The 19,747-nt window shown below is 31.9% G+C and overlaps 1 protein-coding gene across 2 annotated transcripts; it reads right to left on the bottom strand.

Moving 5' to 3' along the window:
• Positions 1-6,399: 6,399 nt before the first annotated feature.
• Positions 6,400-10,332, bottom strand: LOC133320252 (O-acyltransferase like protein-like). 2 transcript variants are annotated; one of them, XM_061528105.1, is made up of 13 exons: positions 10,173-10,332; positions 9,966-10,105; positions 9,584-9,896; positions 9,400-9,511; positions 8,906-8,990; positions 8,668-8,834; positions 8,516-8,594; positions 8,270-8,373; positions 7,915-8,088; positions 7,613-7,763; positions 7,007-7,193; positions 6,772-6,914; positions 6,400-6,638 (listed from the first exon to the last, which is right to left on the bottom strand). In XM_061528105.1, the coding sequence occupies exons 1-13, from the start codon at positions 10,255-10,257 to the stop codon at positions 6,495-6,497; spliced, it is 1,884 nt and encodes a 627-aa protein (XP_061384089.1). In that variant the 5' UTR covers positions 10,258-10,332; the 3' UTR covers positions 6,400-6,494. The 2 variants fall into 2 exon arrangements, with proteins under 2 accessions (XP_061384089.1, XP_061384090.1); XM_061528106.1 differs by lacking the exon at positions 9,966-10,105.
• Positions 10,333-19,747: the final 9,415 nt, after the last annotated feature.

Genomic DNA, 19,747 nt, shown 5'->3' with positions numbered 1-19,747 from the left:
TAATTTTTAAGATTTTTATTTGTACCTACTTAAATAAAACTGTATTTTCGGTTTTATTTTTTATTTTACCGTTTTGATTACGATTAAGTAAGTGTTGGACATTTTCGTCACATTTTATAGGTTTAATATTTACATTTATCGAAACGTCTCCGCTTTGAATAAAATGAATAATAATAAATAAATTTTGTTTAAATTTATTATTTTCTGTTTGTCAGCCCTTTCATAACTGTCGTTAATTTAGAAAATATATATTTTTCCTTTCATCCGACTGTAAAAGAAGGATCTGATTTTCTCGCGTATTTAAATTTATAGTTGAGTTATGAAAAGTTTGAGGAATGAAAAGTTTTTTGGTAAAAATATGATTTATTCCCTTGGATCAGAATATGTGGTCTTCAAATAATGCTAATATATAAATATAGCCGAACTTACCTAAATGCCAGGTAGATTCAGTGGTGTTTTTTCTCGGTCAATTTGAGTAATGTTCACATAGGTATATTAAAGAATCTGATGTTTATAGATTATGATTACGGTTTTATCATGGTGATCACAAAACGCTAACATTTGTATCGTGATTTTTTTGTAAGAATCAAGGGTTTTGATGGGGAAATATCATATACTGGTCTGGTATTTCGTACGTGATGAATACTAGATGCAAGGTTCGTGCACATCACGTGGTTTTATGAGATTCACCTTTGGGCAGTTCCAGCTTCTCAGATTTCGGGAGGCTGATGTATAATCCGCAGTCATCCTTGAGATAAAACTATCAGCTCGAGATAAAACTCAGTCACAATTTGAGACAGCTAGGAATTGATTTTATTCCATCTAAAGATAGAAAAAATAAAAAGTCTAATCAAGGTAAAATGATAAACAAGGATTTACAACAACATCATGGGATCGCTTTTCGTTTCGATGGTCTCAAGTAGGGGCTTTCAGAGAACTGTTATTTCTTTTTATTTTTCCATTTATATAGGAAAAAATATAAAAAAAAATGTCTATAAGAGTACACATGTAGAGTCTGAATAAGTGGTTTAATTAATAAGTTAACCTTCAAAAAGGTGGAATTTCTTAGTAGAAAATACTTCCTAATAGATTTATTACAATTTTATAGGATACGTTGCTATAAAACATAAGTGTGAAATATAAACTTTGTAGTAAAATATTGTGAAAGCAAAATATAAATAAGGAGGTCATAATTTGAGCTCGAAAGGGTGGCGCCACTGTGCCTTTGTCAACATCATCTCTGCAATAAAATAAGTTTTTAAAATATTAACAAGTCCTTTAGAAGTGTTAAAAGTGCTAATTGTTTTAAAGAACTGTACGAAAAATATCATATATTGGAGACTCGGTGCAAAGTGCTGTCATATTAACAGTATATAACAAAAACCAGAGGACAGTCTCATCAACAGTGTTTTTCTTATAGGAATCCAGTGTACCTATCAAGACTTATGAACAACAGTGTACAAGTGCCATAAATCTGCAAAACACGTATAATCAACAGCAAAAAACAACCCCAGTGTATTTCCCAATAATAAACATAACCTCAAAATCAAGTGATTTGCAAAATTCGAACAATACGACAAATCTCTAAGAAACATACGAATAGCGCCATCTATTGTATAACGCCCGAAGCAGGTCGTCTGTCAATAGCCATCAAGTACTGAACGCACGCGCACCACTAGCGTACTACGTGGGCGCAGTAGCGCAAACACCTAACAAGAGAGGGCAGCACCTCTACCAAAAACAAAGCTAACCATGTATATCAACCATGGAGGAAATTATGAACGCACTTAAAAACATCCAAAAAGAACTCGACAATCAAAAAATAGCAATTAAAAAAAGCGGAGAAGACGTTGCGAAACAAGTCACAGAAAATATTAATAATTATTTAGAAGAAAGGTTCTTCAATTGGGAGAAAAATCAAGAAATACTGAAAGAAAAGGTAGAAAACCAAGAAAAAAGAATCTATTTCTTAGAAAAGCAAGCGAGAGAGAGAAACTTAGTCTTTTTTGGAATTGAAGAAAAAGAAAAATCCTATAATGAGCTACAAACCAACATAACCAATTTTATTAATGAACGCTTCAATATTACCTTAGAAGCTCGCGATATCCAAGGAATAAAAAGAATAGGCAAACGAGGAGATAGACCACGCCCAATAATAATAACCTTTGTAACTCTCGGTCAGAAAATTCATATTTTGAAACAGAAAAGAGTTTTGAAAGATACTCAATTTTACCTGAAAGAAGACTTTCCCAAACAAATATTAGAGAAAAGAAAGGAGCTGCTAGAGCAAGCGAAAATAGAGAAAGAGAAGGGAAATAATGTGAGAATTCAATATGATAAACTAGTCATACAGAAATCTAACAACAAAAGGCCACTCCCTGTGACACCAGTTGATACCTTCAAACCACAAAGCGACAATACCACACAGGCCACAAAGAAGAATAAAACTCTGAAAACACATGCACCCATACTAAGTTCGAACAGCTTGCCCGAGGGTATTGTAAAGCCAAGCATGCTCCAGTTCCTAGTCAACAAAAATACTAACAGTACAACCCAAAGGCAAAATACTGAAAATAGAGACAATAAAGCATAGCAATTAAACCACCCCCATTGCACGAACTACACATATGAGCAAAATGAGATCAGCAACAATAACCATCTTCCAAACCGGTTGGTCGCCGTGGAAGATTACGACCAAAACCCTCCAAAGAAAATAATTAACATCAAAACTCAAAACTCCACTTCTAGATCAAACAATAAACTCTACATAATAACATACAACGTCAGAACGTTGTCGTCGTACAGTCGACTACTAGAGCTGACAGAAGCTCTTAAAAGCATTAATTTTGATATAATTGGATTATCAGAAATGCGTCGCATGGGTACAAAGATCGAAGAATACGATAACTGTATACTCTGCTACACAGGACGGACTCAAGGGCAATACGGTGTCGGATTTCTAATCAATATAGAACACAAGAGTAACATAGATAGCTTCATGGGTATATCCGAAAGAGTCGCACTACTGAACATAAGTATACAGGACAAAAAGTTGTCCATAATACAATTGTATGCCCCAACAGAGGCAACAAAAGATGAAGAACTAGAAAACTTCTATGCAGACTTGTACAAAGCCATCAACCTAGCTTATAGAATATACATAATCATGGGCGACTTCAATGCCAAAATAGGTCAACCAAAGGCAGATGAATACTTGATAACAAAACCAAACGGCTACGGTACAAGAAACAACAGAGGACAAAGGCTTATAGATTTTGCACTCGAAAATAAAACAGCAATTTTAAATACCTACTTTTCAAAGAAACCGAAGCGAAGATGGACGTGGCGTTCACCAAGTGGGGACTACAAAAACGAAATAGACTACATTCTGTCTAACAAACCCAATATGGTACAAAATATAGAAGTGCTAAATCTTAATTTTCCTTCTGACCATAGACCCGTCAGAGCAACAATAAAATCGCTAAAAACGAAAAAGAACCGGTCTGGCTACTCACAACACAACTATAACTCCAGCCTGAAGAATGATGATGAAGAAACCCTATACCACGAGTACCTCTCAGCAAGCCTACCAAATCCACTTGACCCTCACGATAATGTTCCAGTGCAATCCTATTACAATAACATAGTAAATGCAATCACCCAAAGCCTCCAGAACGCAAAAATACCACCTAGTAAAAAACCACATAAAAGACATAAGATATTATCAGATAACACGGTAGCTCTCATGGAGAGAAGAAAGCTACTACTAAACACTAAAAACAAAAACAGGTCTATGAAAAACGAACTCTCAGCGCTATACAAATTAGTAAGCAAACGTATAAAGCAAGATTATGCAAGATACAGAGCGGATACCGTCGAGAAACACTTAATTCAATCAGGCAGTTCAAAAAGAGCGTTTAAAGAGCTAAGAGCAAACAGGAAATGGATCGACGGTCTAAAAAGTGAAGGAAAAACCGCAAACAGTCGCCACGAAATCAAAGAAATTGCAACAAAATTCTACAGATCACTTTATAGCACGCAAAATCAGAAAAGCTACGAGGAAAATCCCGATCTAAGTAACACATTCAGAGCTGCAAATTCAAATGAATGCATACCATTCACTACAACAGAAGTAACCCAAGCAATAAATAGACTAAAAGCAAATAAAAGTCCCGGCTCCGACAACATTACAAATGAAGCATTAAAATCGGCAGTATTACTACTGGCTCAACCGCTGACTGTCCTTTTTAACCGAATATTGAAATCCTCAACAACACCAACACAATGGTCCGAGTCAGATATTATACTCATCTATAAAAAAGGAGACCCATGCGAGGTTGGGAACTATAGGCCAATAAGCCTGTTGCCCAGTACCTACAAACTATTCTCCTCTCTCATAAACCAAAGAATAGGCACCATAATAGACGCCGAACAACCCAAAGAACAAGCTGGATTTAGGAAGAATTATTCGACTATTGATCATATCCACACCCTTGAACTAGTTATGGAAAAATACAAAGAAAAACAAAGAGCACTGTACATCGTCTTCATCGACTATAAAAAAGCTTTCGACTCAGTTTCACATTCAAGTATATGGAAGGCGCTAGCCGAACAAGGCGTACAAGACGGGTACATTCAAATATTAAGAAATATTTACAAAAACAATAGAGGTAGAGTCAAATTGGAAAGTGCAGGCCCATGCTTCCCCATAGAGAGAGGGATGAGACAAGGCGACCCAGGCTCCCCGACTCTGTTTATTGCCATTCTAGAGTCCATAATAAGAAAGCTAGACTGGAAAACTAAAGGCATCAACATAGACGGAAACTATCTGAACCACCTACGATTCGCTGACGATTTGGTACTCTTATCAGAATCTAGCGTACAATTACAGGCTATGATTCATTCCTTAAATGTGGCAAGCAAAAAGGTGGGCTTAGAGATGAACCTCACAAAAACAATGTTGATGACAAACGGTTCAGAAAAGACAATATCAGTCGACAAGGAAACATTGAAATATACAAATAAATATATATATCTAGGCAAACAAGTCAGCTTTGATAGTAGTAGCAACCATCTAGAAATCGAGAGGAGAATCCAACTTACCTGGAACAAATATTGGAGTCTGCGTGAAATTTTTAAAAGCAGTATGCCAGTAAGTATAAAGACAAAAGTAATGTCTAGCTGCTTGTTACCTTGCCTAACTTACGCTTGCCAGACCTGGAAGCACACGACCAAAGTAAAGAAGAAAATTGTCGCTTGTCAAAGAGGTTTAGAACGAAGCATGCTAAAAATCAAAAGAATCCAAAAAATACGTCACACCAAAATAAGGAGCATAACTAATGCCACAGATGCGCTGAACTATTCACAGAAACTGAAATGGAAGTGGGCAGGGCATGTAGCGAGAATGACTGACGAAAGATGGACAAAAACGGTAACTTTATGGTGAGGTCCGTGGGGAAAACGTCAAAGGGGAAGACCGCTCACGAGATGGGAAGACGATATCCGCAAAATCGCTGGTCAGAGTTGGATACAAACAGCCCAAAACAGAGACATTTGGGCTTCTTTGGAGGAGGCCTACACCCGTGGAGGGGTTCTTGTAGATTAGATTAAGTATTTAAATCATAGGGTAATTAGAATTTTGTCTAAATTCGTCAAAATATTATATTGTTAATCAAATAGTAGGCAAATGCAAATGGAAGAGAATAAAAAGAAGATACTCATTAGTTAACAATGGAAGCATAAATCAAATACTCTGTTACTTTTTACAAGAAATAAAAAGGCTTTTTATTTATTATTATTTAATTTGAGCTCATCGGATTATGAGCAAGGTATAATAAATTCGATATTTGTATAATCTTTTTGAATAGTAAAGCATTGATATTAAACGAATCTCATGATAAAAATAATTTGTTTGGTGGCGTTTTTAACATTGCAGTAAAGTCTAGCACATATTTGAATAAAAATGCAAACTATAAAATGGTATAAAATGAAAATTTCATCGACACGAGCACCATTTGAACCTGCGACCTGTTTTTAACAACAATATAAAACTAATCTTCTTGTTAATGTTTATTGAATATCTCTTAAATTACAATGTAAACAAGATAAAACTCTTAAAACATCAAACCTTATAAGAACCACAACTTGTAACAAATGATTATAATCCTACTATTTCTATTGAAACGATGTAACTCAATTTTTAAATGAAAGTTACTATCATTGTAGTAGTACCAGATTGTTTGTCGCTAAACAATTTAAAATTATTATAATTAAATAATACATCTCAATCAATTAAAAAAAAACAACAAACAAAAAAGTAATTATTACGAAATCAATAAAAAATTCAATAAAAATTACTTAAACTAAATTAATATTCTACTATCATATAGCTATGTTCGTTATAACAATAATGTACTTTGTATCAAACAAATATGCAATTTCATCTTAGTCTTTTGCTTTAGCTTTTTGTCAAAGATATTATTATTATTATTTCTTTACAATGATTTTTCAATTTCTTTTTTCTTATTATTTCCAATTACGTAACATTTAAAGACTTGAAGAAATGGAATCTCAATCAGCAAACACAGTGGAACGGCGACGATTAACGAAAATAGCGTCACACAAACAGTCAACAAATTCTGAAAAAAAGAAGAAAGATTACTTAATTTTTTTTTTTCATAAGTTTCTGACATTAAAAATAAACAAATAGGAGCCGATAATGATCGTGTACGTCACAAGCATGTACAGTGGAAAATCAATTTAAAAACTAACCATGTTCGTATCGGAAACAGAAAATAAAGAATGGCTCAATCCTATATACAGTCTTATTAATACCATGTGATTTATATAGACGGAATAAGACAGACGGCTTGGTATTATCCACATGTCCCATTCTAATACTCTCCGAAACACATCTGAAAAATACAATTTTATCGACACAAATCTTAAGGTGGCCATAAGAAATAAAAAAAAGAATAAATCATTATAATTCAGTAATGAGTCTTACTTTCTATTTTAAATATCATTCCTAATAAAAGCATAGCTATCAGGGATGAGAATATGGGTTTGATTAGAGCCGCATACGCGACGCGGACTGAAAGTGGATCGCGGGGCGCATCACGATAGAACAGCTCTCCTGAGAACATGACAGCCATTGCCAGGGGTACTAGCGCCCAGTAAATATATCTTAGCCCCTGTAAATAATAAAAACCTATTAGAGGAGTAGAGAATAATGCTTACATATATCAGTAGATGTTAAGCGATTAAAATTAGTTAGAAGTTCATTGATTAAAGTCGTTATTGATTTTTTTTAATTAAAAATCCATGCAATTTATGTTGAAAGTAAAATAAACAAAAAGTTATTCTTTGAATTTTAATATAAAATTTGTAGTATAGTACGTTTGAAGGAAATTGTGAAATTGTGTAAATTCTTAAAATGAGACATAATGATCTCCATGATACATACATGCTCAAAATATTCAAGAATATAAAGAAATATAACTTTGGACATAAGGAAAATTATTGGTCATTAGGTGTTTATTTAATCTTTAGCAAACAATCATTCATAAACCAAATTAAAACTACAATATAGAAGCACATTTCCATAACTCACTCTACTCTTTGGTACTTGTAATCCGGTTTTTTGTTTTTCATATACGTAGTAACCAAGCATCATGCCAATGATAAAGCTGGGTATATTAGCGTGGCCCATTTTATACGTCTCGTTGAAAGTGGGAGCGGTCCAAAACAGCGTCTTAACTTCTCTAAAATATACGTAACATGTAAAAATAAAAGTAAGCTGAACTTATAACACCTAATTAGTTTGAAAATAACTAATTTATAATAGTATTTTGATTGTAGGCAGTAATTTATTTATATATTCAAATAATCAATCATAATAAATTACATAGATACCCCGGAGACAAAATTAATATTGGATCTAAATCACGAACGTAAGTGTGAATAGCTATCGCAGCAATCCCTAATAATAAAACACCAGCCAACACAGGTTTCCTCAGACTTTTCTTCTTCAAAATCACGCATAGAATTATTCCCAAGCAATACAATTGCATATCCGCTCCAAGATACCTACGGAGACATTATCCTGTATTTATTTGATATATAAAATTTTATTGTTGAATATAAATTATTAGCTGTCACAATTTATTGGTAGCATTATTTACAATAACTGTTTTAGTGCGGAAAGAGTTAAGAATTTAGACGTTTCATTTTCTCATATCTTTATAAGAAGATAACTCTAATGTCATACCAACAGTGCAGTAAGCATTGGGAGTTATATTTGTAGTTGTTTATGTACAGTAGATTGCGCCACCATCCACTCCTACAGTGAGAGTACAGCACATTCCCAGTATCCTTACAGTTATGTGAAAAAATAAATAATAATATTGAATTATTTATATGTAATAGTAAAGGACATTGCCTCATTTTGAGAACAAAAGATAATGAATAATAAAAAAGTCAATTTATGAGGATCACAATAAAAATCTTTAGTTACCTGCCACAGCGGCCCGGGTCCTAAATATTTTATCCAAGTAGCACTTACTGCTATAACCACGGCATAAACTGGTGTTATTCTGATAGGACAAAAATTGCCGTTCATTATTTAAAGTATAGGTACAAGAGCTACACATATATAGTGGATGTTACCTGAAAAATCGTGATATAATACTTTTAGGGATGGAGTACCAGTTAATGCTATTATTTTCCATATACATCTCGGTATTGTGTGCCAACAGAAATCCCGAAATAAGAAAATTTATCTGAATTCCAAGTGATCCAGTCATCATTATATTCTGTCGTACATTATAAAATGACTGTAACAAACAATAGTTGAAGTGAGAAAGATGTTAATTGATTTTTTTCTAATCTACGTTAGGTTACTAACTAGTTCCAAAACATGAAGATTTTCTCCTGCTCGCATGTTTGGCCACGTGACATGAACCATTATCACACCGACGAGAATGATACATCTAAAAAATATGAAATCAGTTTTTTATATCATTTTTTTAAGATCTTCTTTATAATGTCATAAGTATCTATTTTCATCATCATCAAGAAGATTGCACACCACGCTTGCTCAAGGCGCATTGGCGATTTCAAAAGCATAATTTGAAATTATAAAGTCCAGGTTTCTTCACTATGTTTTCCTTCACCATCTGTCAGTGGGTTCTAAATACTCTTAGAAAGTACGAATGACTCGGGAAAATCACATTGGTACTTGCCAGGTTTCGAACCCGCTACCTCATGCCCTAGAGGCATGCCTTTAACCTCTAGGCCACCTCTTCTGTTTTTGTATCTATGTTATTAATAATTTCTTAAAACGTATCGACAGCAATAAAAATGTTGTCAGAAAACGTATGTATGTTTAATTTTTTATACCGAATTCCATTTAGTCCCTTAAGGTATTCTATTTGACTTTCTGCATTTGAATCATAAGATGTAAGCTTCTTCCAGTTTCGTGCAATTGAGAAACAAAGAAGATATTTTTTTTCTGTAACAAATATATTTTTTATACGTATACTAAATATTTATAATAAATAATACCTTAGTTAATAATTAGTACCTTTTATATTTTCTTTTCTATTGTAATCATAGATAGTTCCAGCAACGTTTAACAAGACAATCGTCAATAGAAGGATAGCGACTGCTATATCGGATTTGTCAAGCTCTCGCTTAGTGTCAGATAGACTGTGACAATTGAATCTTGTCACTTGAGTACTCAAACCATATTCCTTCATAAACGTATCATTAAGGCATTTTTCAATTGATGTCTTCATCTTCGTATGGTCTATGTAATTTTGGCATCGCTGAGTGTAGCAGATACCGTGATTCAGTTGGGAATGATTGTAATGTGTGCATGTGTGTTCCGAATATTCCTAAAATATTAAAATTGTTTCAATAGACGGTGATTTTAAGTAAAAAAATATTAATACGGATAAACATACGTGAATCATTGTCAGCAGTTCATTTTCTGTGTCGGAAATCAAATTGAAATCCACGTTACAATAAACATCGGTTGGCTTTTCAAGACAGGTTTTGTAATCATCAAGTTTATAAACAGGAGGCATACGGTTATACTCGGTGTCTATTAATAAATTAGAATTAATAATATAGATATATTAAATAACTCAGTGAGAGTGATATTTACTTACCATTTAGAAAATAAATCACCCCTTTTATTTCGGTTACTAGCATCGCTATTGTTAATAAGCATATCTTTGGACACATGTTTAACATTTCACTTATCAAAACACTATTAAAAGTTTGAATATCACAAATGCTGCATCCTTAATATATAAGCGTGTGTACGGTTCAGCTAAAAGTAACAAAGTAAAAATTTTTATTTAACGAAACTCCTTATAAGACCCACGTAACTGATGAGAGTAATATTTTTCAAGGACTGAAAAAATATATACTAATAAGTCTAAACTTTTATTCGGATATGGAGACTTGAGATTTTATATATTCTATTAGGTCTTTATTTTCATCCTATAAAATAAATATTTATCGACAACACAACCAAAACAACAATGTATATAATTGATTTCAAATACATAATAATAATTTTTAAGATTTTTATTAGTACCTACTTAAATAAAACTGTATTTTCGGTTTACTTATTTTTCATTTTACCGTTTTGATTACGATAAAGTAAGTGTTGGACATTTTCGTCACATTTTATAGGTTTGTAAATATTTATCGAAACGTCTCCGCTTTGAATAAAATGAATAATAATAAATAAATTTTGTTTAAATTTATTATTTTCTGTTTGACAGCCCTTTCATAACTGTCGTTAATTTAGAAAATATATATTTTTCCTTTCATCCGACTGTAAAGGAAGGATCTGATTTTCTCGCGTATTTAAATTTATAGTTGAGTTATGAAAAGTTTGAGGAATGAAAAGTTTTTTGGTAAAAATATGACTTATTCCCTTGGATCAGAATATGTGGTCTTCAAACAATGCTAATATATAAATATAGCCGAACTTACCTAACTGCCAGGTAGATTCAGTGGTGTTTTTTCTCGTCTATTTGAGTAATGTTCACATAGGTAGATTAAAGAATCTGATGTTTATAGATTATGATTACGGTTTTATCATGGTGATCACAAAACGCTAACATTTGTATCGTGATTTTTTTTGTAAGAATCAAGGGTTTTGATGGGGAAATATCAGATACTGGTCTGGTATTTCGTACGTGATACTAGATGATAGATGCAAGGTTCGTGCACATCACGTGGTTTTATGAGATTCACCTTTGCGCAGTTCCAGCTTCTCAGATTTCGGGGAGGCTGATGTATAATCCGCAGTCATCCTTGAGATAAAACTATCAGCTCGAGATAAAACTCAGTCACAATTTGAGACAGCTAGGAATTGATTTTATTCCATCTAAAGATAGAAAAAATAAAAAGTCTAATCAAGGTAAAATGATAAACAAGGATTTACAACAACATCATGGGATCGCTTTTCGTTTCGTTGGTCTCAAGTAGGGGCTTTCAGAGAACTGTTACTTCTTTTTATTTTTCCATTTATATAGGAAAAAAAAAAACAAAAAAAAATATTATTGTCTATAAGAGTACACATGTAGAGTCTGAATAAGTGGTTTATTAAAATAGTTAACCTTCAAAGAGGTGGAATTCTTAGTAGAAAATACTTCCTAATAGATTTATTACAATTTTATAGTATACGTTGCTATAAAACATAAGTGTGAAATATAAACTTTGTAGTAAAATATTGTGAAAGCAAAATATAAATAAGGAGGTCATAATTTGAGCTCATCGGATTATGAGCAAGGTATAATAAATTCGATATTTGTATAATCTTTTTGAATAGTAAAGCATTGATATTAAACGAATCTCATGATAAAAATAATTTGTTTGATGGCGTTCTTAACATTGCAGTAAAGTCTAGCACATATTTGAATAAAAATGTAAACTAGAAAATGGTATAAAATGAAAAGTTCACCGACACGAGCACCATTTGAACCTACAACCTGTTTTTAACAACAATATAAAACTAATGTCTAGTCATTAACTTTTTTGTAGCCTCTTTTTAGAGTAATAATATGTCAGAAAAGAAAAATTTACATAGAATAAACATACACACATATATGTATATGTATATATATATATATGTTACAAATGGACTATGAGAGGAGTGAAACACATCACTTGGGCAGTTGGATGGAAGCAACCGTGACAGCTAAGCTATAACTGCTGGTGCATTCCAAAGTACGACAGCGTTCAGCTCAGGAAACCGGAGGAGACAGTATGAGAACCAAATTTTGTGATAGTTTTACGGATCAGATTCCTGTCTGGAAAGATTAATTCGTTTCGTTTCAATTCGCTGCTCACTTAGTGGTGTTTCGTCTCCTAGTTTTGATCAAGCGCGTCACTTATAAACGAGATTGTTATATATTCGTCCTCTACCTGCTACTCGATCACCCTAAATTACATTAATAAGGTCTGAAAATGATAGCGGCCGTGTTGGCTATCTAAAACACAACATATTTAACACTCAAACTTTAAGCAGTTTTAACAGAAAATTAAAATTTTCTCTAGCCAACCACACATAAGCCATAAGGTAAGTATAAGAATAGAAGAAATATGTTTCCATCATATCCAAAAAGATATTTCGTTTATTAAGTAAAGAGGACATCACTTAACTGTTTCTTATCATTCCGTGTTTGAAGCACGTAAAGTTGCACAGTAATAAACAAATGTTATTAGGATTTTTGACATGAGAATCACAATTAAAGCCTTATGTATGAAATAATGGACAAAGTAACGAATAGCATAAATTAAATGTTCGTAGTATACAATGTTATATACTACCCTTGAAGTCTCTTTTACGATCATGAACTAATATCAATTCGTTCGTATCTTTTAATATATTATATATTTTAGAATTTTTTCTTTAGTATTTGATATTTATGTATTGTGGTCATACTATGTAAATATACAAGGAGTTAGTTTTCCACAAGAGGTATGAATATTTTTATAAAAGGAGTTTTGGATATAAAAATTATATTGACGGAAAAACCGAGACAAAACAACCTCAAAAGTCACGAGAATATTAAGAACTGCATATCATCTACTATCAAGGGTAATGATATGTGTATTTTTGGCGTGTACACATTAAAATGAATTTAGTTTTTGGATACTTCACGTTTTTTTATTATTTTATATCTACGTGATCCAAGTCTTTCGGTTCCTTTACAGCAACATTAATCACGGGTAGACGAGATAAAAGAGTTTGATACTTAAGACTTCCTTTCTTTTACTATCAAGTGTACTGACAACGCATCACAATTTATTATATGGAACTGCCCTAAATATTGATTAAAAAAGTGTCATACATATCTCAATTGAGTGTATGAATATTGCATAATAACATTATTTTCTTACGCTGATCCATTAACTGTTTTTGACGTAATCCTTTTTAGCTCTTTTTAAACACTATTACAATAAATATATATTTAAACTGGTTTATACACCATAGATATAATTCAATGATAGGAACAAACTTTATATTTTGATTTTATATCACCAATATTTTAATCACACTCCAATATTGATATATAACTAGCATTAGGTTTTGTACCATACGTGATACGAACTCAAACAGTAAATCAGCACTAAAAAAGTTAGCGGTAGCTTTTTTACTACATAGTAAATTATGTCACTTCTATAGAGTATAGTACAATATAATATATTGTACGTCTATAGAAAACAGTATGTAATAAAAATATTAATTTATGTTGTATCGTTACGTTAATTTCAGTAATATAAAGATTTATTTAAAAAAATGACAACACTCATTTTATTAAAGACCTTAAAGGGTTTTAAGATGTGTTTTTTTTTTGTTTATGACAAAATATTTTAGAAGGTACTTTGATTAGTTTATATGTGAACTTTTTGTAAAAAATTATGAAAATATTACCAGATAAGACTAAAAGTAGAAGGGCTATAATATATACTTGCTAAGTGTTAGACTTTCTCAATAAACTATCATCATCATCATCATCAGCCTATAGGAGCCCACTGCTGAGGAAAGGCCTCTTCTCACATGGAGAAGGTTAGAGCATTAATCACCAAGCTTGCTCAAGACGGGTTGGCGATTTCAATCTTATAATTTGAAATTAAAAGACCAAGTTTCCTCACGATGTTTTCCTTCACCGTCCGTCAGTGGTGTCTAAATACTTTTAGAAAGTACATATGATTCGGAAAAGATCACATTGGTACTTGCTTGCGGTTTCGAACTAAGGTTCGAGCTAAGGTTTTGAACCCGCGCCCTTACGTATAAGAGGCGGGCCTTTTAACCTCCAGGCCACTACGACTTAAACTAACGACATTAAACTAACTATTTATTTATTGTTGTTGGCGAATGAATAAAATAACTTCAGGCGTTGGTCGCTTGTTTCCTCACATGTATGTATAACAATATCATCAAATGTCTATTACTCTATAGGAACTTTTTCAGACCAACAATTTTATTGGCTCTGAAAGAAAAACATTTGAAAATATTTTTGTAACTTCAACATTGTGTCGATAGTTATTTCATAAAAACATTTTTCAAACTCTTTGGACTACGATATTTATCGATAAATTGGATTACTTTCGGTGATATTTCACATTCCCAATTCGGCGACGTCGGTTAGTGAAATAAATTGAGAAGAAGTCGTTTCTAAAAATTAAATTCCTTTTATATAACGATATCACACTTTATTTTGAGTAGTTATTTACTTTTTTTTCTATCGACACTGACCAAAAAATAAATTTGGTTACAGTGTGTAAGCTGAAAAACACAGTAAACAATATCTGTTGCCAGAGGCTTTGTCTTAATATCAAACTTTCTTTGAGATATCATCATTATGAGGTGTCATTCGGTTTCTCAAAGATGCCTAAGTCAAATCCTGATTTAGTGACAGCGGGACTACCTGAGGACGATGCATAACTGAGGACAATTGCTTTATGGAAAATATTTTTGAAAAATCATTTCAAGTCATTTAATTCAAGGAGTAATAGCCTAACTGATATTTAGGCAAATTGAGACGAGCCGTTTTTTTGAAGTCTGCAAAAGTACCCTAAATTATTTCTTATAGTATTTCAACAGTTCCATTAATCAGCCTAATCAAAAAATACACAAAAAAAATTAAAAATTGCATTTTTGATGTAGGTGTCGTAAAACTTTATATGCGCTTTGTGAGAAGCTGTTAAATTGGAATTACTAAAATACATTCTAACAAGTTTGCCTTCATTTGAACTATTTGTATTTTAGTGAACCATTCACTATTGAATTCCCTTATGATTAATGAGTTACAAAAAGTCGATAAAAAGCAGCGAGGTGATCAAAAAGGGTTAAACTCTACTGCAAAGGAGTTAAAAGCTGGTTTTGCTTCCTTTGTGTCTGCAATTTTTTAATAAAATATTTTCAATTTTGTTTTTCTTAATACTTTTTTTTTGATAAAATTTAGTTCAGTAAATGAAAACTTTCATTATTATTTTGTTACATAAATACTAAAATGTAATATCATTTCTAATAGAAAACACGTTACGAGAAAATCATAAACACGTGATTGAGAGTTCTCCCCACTTAACGTTATTAAATATCAAATAGTTGTAAAAATGAGGCACGTTTCACGATTCAAATGAGGTTTATATGTAAATTACTATAAAGCTAAATACCTTATCATGCATAATACTATACTATTCTTTCCTGATACAACACGCAAGTCAAAAATATTTAAATTTGTTCTCATCAATAGTGTTGGAAATCTTATCGAAAATATTATTAACACTAATTCATTGGTTACTCTATGATCTTTCGTTTTTTTTTGTTTTCAATTTTACTTTCAATTATAATAATTGGGAAATTAAATAGTTATAATAAAAGTCAGTGCCGGGGTTTTCAATTAACATGGTAATTATCTATTGATTCATTACACATAAGCCGTGTTTAGTATAGAAATTAAGTGTTATCAATAGACTAATTGAGTGTGGTTATTTCAGTAGCTTGCTATATAATCCTATTACACTTATATGTTTGCATGTAGCGTGTTACTTATTAATGAAGAAATACCCTTCACAGCTGTAATTGTATCGGTCTAAAGTTTTGTATATAACAAGGAAACAAATAAATTATACTTAATGTTCATGAATAAAAAAAAACGACTAAAGATTTCAACTTGATAAAATATACATAAAGATATTCAAATTGCAATTTTGCAATTATTAACTTCACAAGATACGTATATAATATATTTATATGTGAATATCGATACTAAATTATGTTAAGTACGTAACTGCTTAATAAAAACATTACTGTGGCTCATAATTGACGAACCATTCATACAAATTTACATTTACAGACGGTGTTTTGTGCCCGCGCGTTTTTGAGAAAGCAGCAAAGTTGTTACTAATAACTTTGTTACTTTGGGCTCCATACGTTGGTTAAGAAACTGAATCACATTAAAAAATATAAATATAAGCTTAAATAAATGAATAAATAAGATAAAAAATATATTTGTGTCATCTTTTAGTCTAACTTTCGAGGCATAGGTAGATAAAATACCTTATTTACAAGAAGATAATGTATGTGAACAGTGTTTCAAAAAATATATATATTTTGTTCGGGTTTCGGTAATTCCGTTTATAAAAAATATTTGTAAATTAAATAAGAGATCCTGTTAAATATGAAACCTTTTATACATTGAAGTTTAAGAAAACTTTCGCTAGTTTTATTCATTGATTAAAACTACATACGCCCGACGTTTTGGTAAAATAAAGCACGCGTAGTATATCCGAAAAATATTAGTTTCATTTTAATTTTCACATTTACTTTACCAGATATTGTTGCCTCCATTTTCGGGCTAAAATAAAATAAATTAAGCTCTCACTATTGAATTTCAAACTATGCAATTTTGAGTTTAGATCTCTGTTTATTTATATCTGAAGATATCAAGATAAATTAACACTGAACATTCAATCCCATTCGGTTAACCCGTATTTGATTAGATCACAAGGGATAGCATATAAACACACTAGCCACTTTATTAGGTAGAAACATAATACAATATGTCTTAAAACAAGAAAAATTTAATGTTTATCCTTACATCTATTTGAATCTTACTAAATTGCCTCAAATTTCAGATTTCAATTCCTGAATCACTTTATCAAAAAGGCAGGTTGGTCTCCAAGAGTCTTGGTGTGCTGAACAGTTCGAGGTGGTACTTCACAACGGAGTAAATATTGTTCTATAAACAGCAAGTCCAATCCCGCAGGGAATACTGCTCTCATCTCCAGAATGATGTACCTTCATACCAACTTAAAATTTATTGTTCCGTTCAAAGATGAGGTGTGGTAATAGTTCATGTACCATGCCCATAGATGGTTTTGAACTCTTAAGTCTCAGGAGAAATCTTGCCTCCGTTTGTGCCTCCGTAGTCTTTCCAATATACATGATATTAGAAAGTTTTCCGAAACACTGTTTGACATGACGACGTCTCTAGTTTTTGTTATCAAACTTTTCTCCTTAATGGTCCTTTGCACCAATGCTGGCGAAATAGAAGAAACTCCCTGCTGATGTTTTCCATAGGGACTACTGTATAGGGCTCTCCAAGAGAGGAGCGAATAGGTATTTGAAGAGTCGGCACTGTGCAAATAATGCCGGTATTGCAGGTGTCCGTAAGCTACTGTGACCACTTAATATCCGGGGATCGTATACCTGTGTGCCACCATCATGGTATAAAAAAATGTAAGAGTTTTTTATTGTGTTCTATTTTGGTTCTCGTTAATCTCACTATGTGCATGAGTTAATTCTTAAATGTATAAAAAGTAAATTTAAAAAAGACAATACAATTATTAAACATAATACTTATTTGAGTGAATTCAATTAATTTCCGTCTCAGAAAAAATAAATAAATACCATTTTTAATGTAACTCGAAAAATAAATTTGTTCTTGTGAAAAATATTATTTATCATTTTATGATCATTTTGTTATATGAAAAAAAAGCCATCAATATAAGTAGTTTGTATTTTCTTCTCTTGCTGTAATTTTTGTACTTGACCGATTTCAACGTCAGGATTTTTTTGCACTATCTACTATCAACATATAAGATCACTAATATTATCCTATGACAATTTAAAATTATCTTCATTCCAAAACAACACATGAAACTTAAACCTACATAAATATATTATTTTTTAATGATTAATCTGTTGCTCCATCAAAGGGTAAGGATACGGTTACGTTGTCTCTCTTGGGGGAGAATGTGCTATGTTGTGGTTCAGTAATTGATCTCTCCTATGCTGTAAGTGGGATTAATGGATTGCGAACTGAATAACGATTTGTTTTATCAAAACCGTATCAATGTTCAATAGTTAGCTACAATAATATTAAAATTTACTGGTCCACATCGCAGGATACAATTTTAGATGAATATAAATAATTAAAATTTCATAATGATTATAAAATCATTACAAGCTTTCAGTTTTTTTTTTAAATATGCCTTTATATAAAATAACAATAGAATTTTTTTTTAGACTTTAGAGCCTAGTTGTGGTCATATAACTACAGCTCAAACATGGGCTGGCTCGACCGGGGAAGTACCACCCTCTCACAGAAGATAGGCGTGAAGTAGTCATTAATGACTGCGCTTCGTCCGATGAGTGAGAGAACCGGTTGCCCTTTCCCTGTTCCCACCCTTTCCTGTCATTTTCTTGTTCTCATCCTTCCCTTTTCCTCTACAACTAAGGTTGGCAACGCATCGTCAACGTCAACGTTGTGGATGTCCATGGGCGACGGTGACTACTGCTCATCAAGTAGGCCGTCTGCTCGTTTGCTAACTTTTACACAAAAAAAGAAAAGAAAAAAACAAGTGAACAATATAAAAAAATGTCAAAGGTATGATAATCATAAATAAATTAAGATCCAAGGAGTTATCCACTGCTTTAGTCATAAAAAAACTCTTTTAAGTATTGGTATTATTAAGTATTTTTTCGATGAAATTTAAAATGAAATAATTTCAAACAGTTCAAGAAACCAATTAATTAAAAAGTTAGGAAAAAAAATACTTACAGTAAAAAAATAATAACCAGATGTGATGATGACGATGTGAGAGTGTTCCCAGAACGTCTTTTAAAATTGCTTATTGCCTGTCTCTTAACGACTATAAAACTATGGACTTAGTGATAAAACTACAGAAGAGTGATTTTTCATTAAACTTTTAATTAAATAGCTTTATACCGTTTTAACAACTTTTAAATTGAAATAAATTTTATTTAAGATAATCACTAACTTGAACAAAATGTAAAATAAAAATGTCATCTACCTTTTAAAATCAATAATTAAGTTAATAAAGGCAAAAAATAAAAATATGTCCAATACATTTAAGATTTTTATCTTTGTAATTTTTTTTAATAATTTATTAGTTAATTTGACTGTAACATGTACAACGTTCAGACACATCATAAAATATATCAGAATTCATTTATTTTTTATAGTTTTGATACGTTACAACATTCGTCAGAAAGAAAATTAATAATATATCTTTATAAAAGTCTGTTGTTCGTTTGCTCTCCTCCATCTCTCGCTGATACATTAACACGCGAGCAGTGTAACCTCGGCATTCGATGGCATAAAATTGACAGGAAATTGCTGTAATTTATCTGCACTATACTTCTCATTTATCAGTTTTTGCATCTGTACTCGTAAATTTTTATGTAAAT

This window comes from Danaus plexippus (assembly GCF_018135715.1).
Source record: "Danaus plexippus chromosome 16 unlocalized genomic scaffold, MEX_DaPlex mxdp_23, whole genome shotgun sequence".
NCBI lineage: Eukaryota > Metazoa > Arthropoda > Insecta > Lepidoptera > Nymphalidae > Danaus > Danaus plexippus.
Note: the sequence above shows the minus strand (reverse complement) of the source record. Positions and strands in the feature narration are given on the sequence as shown.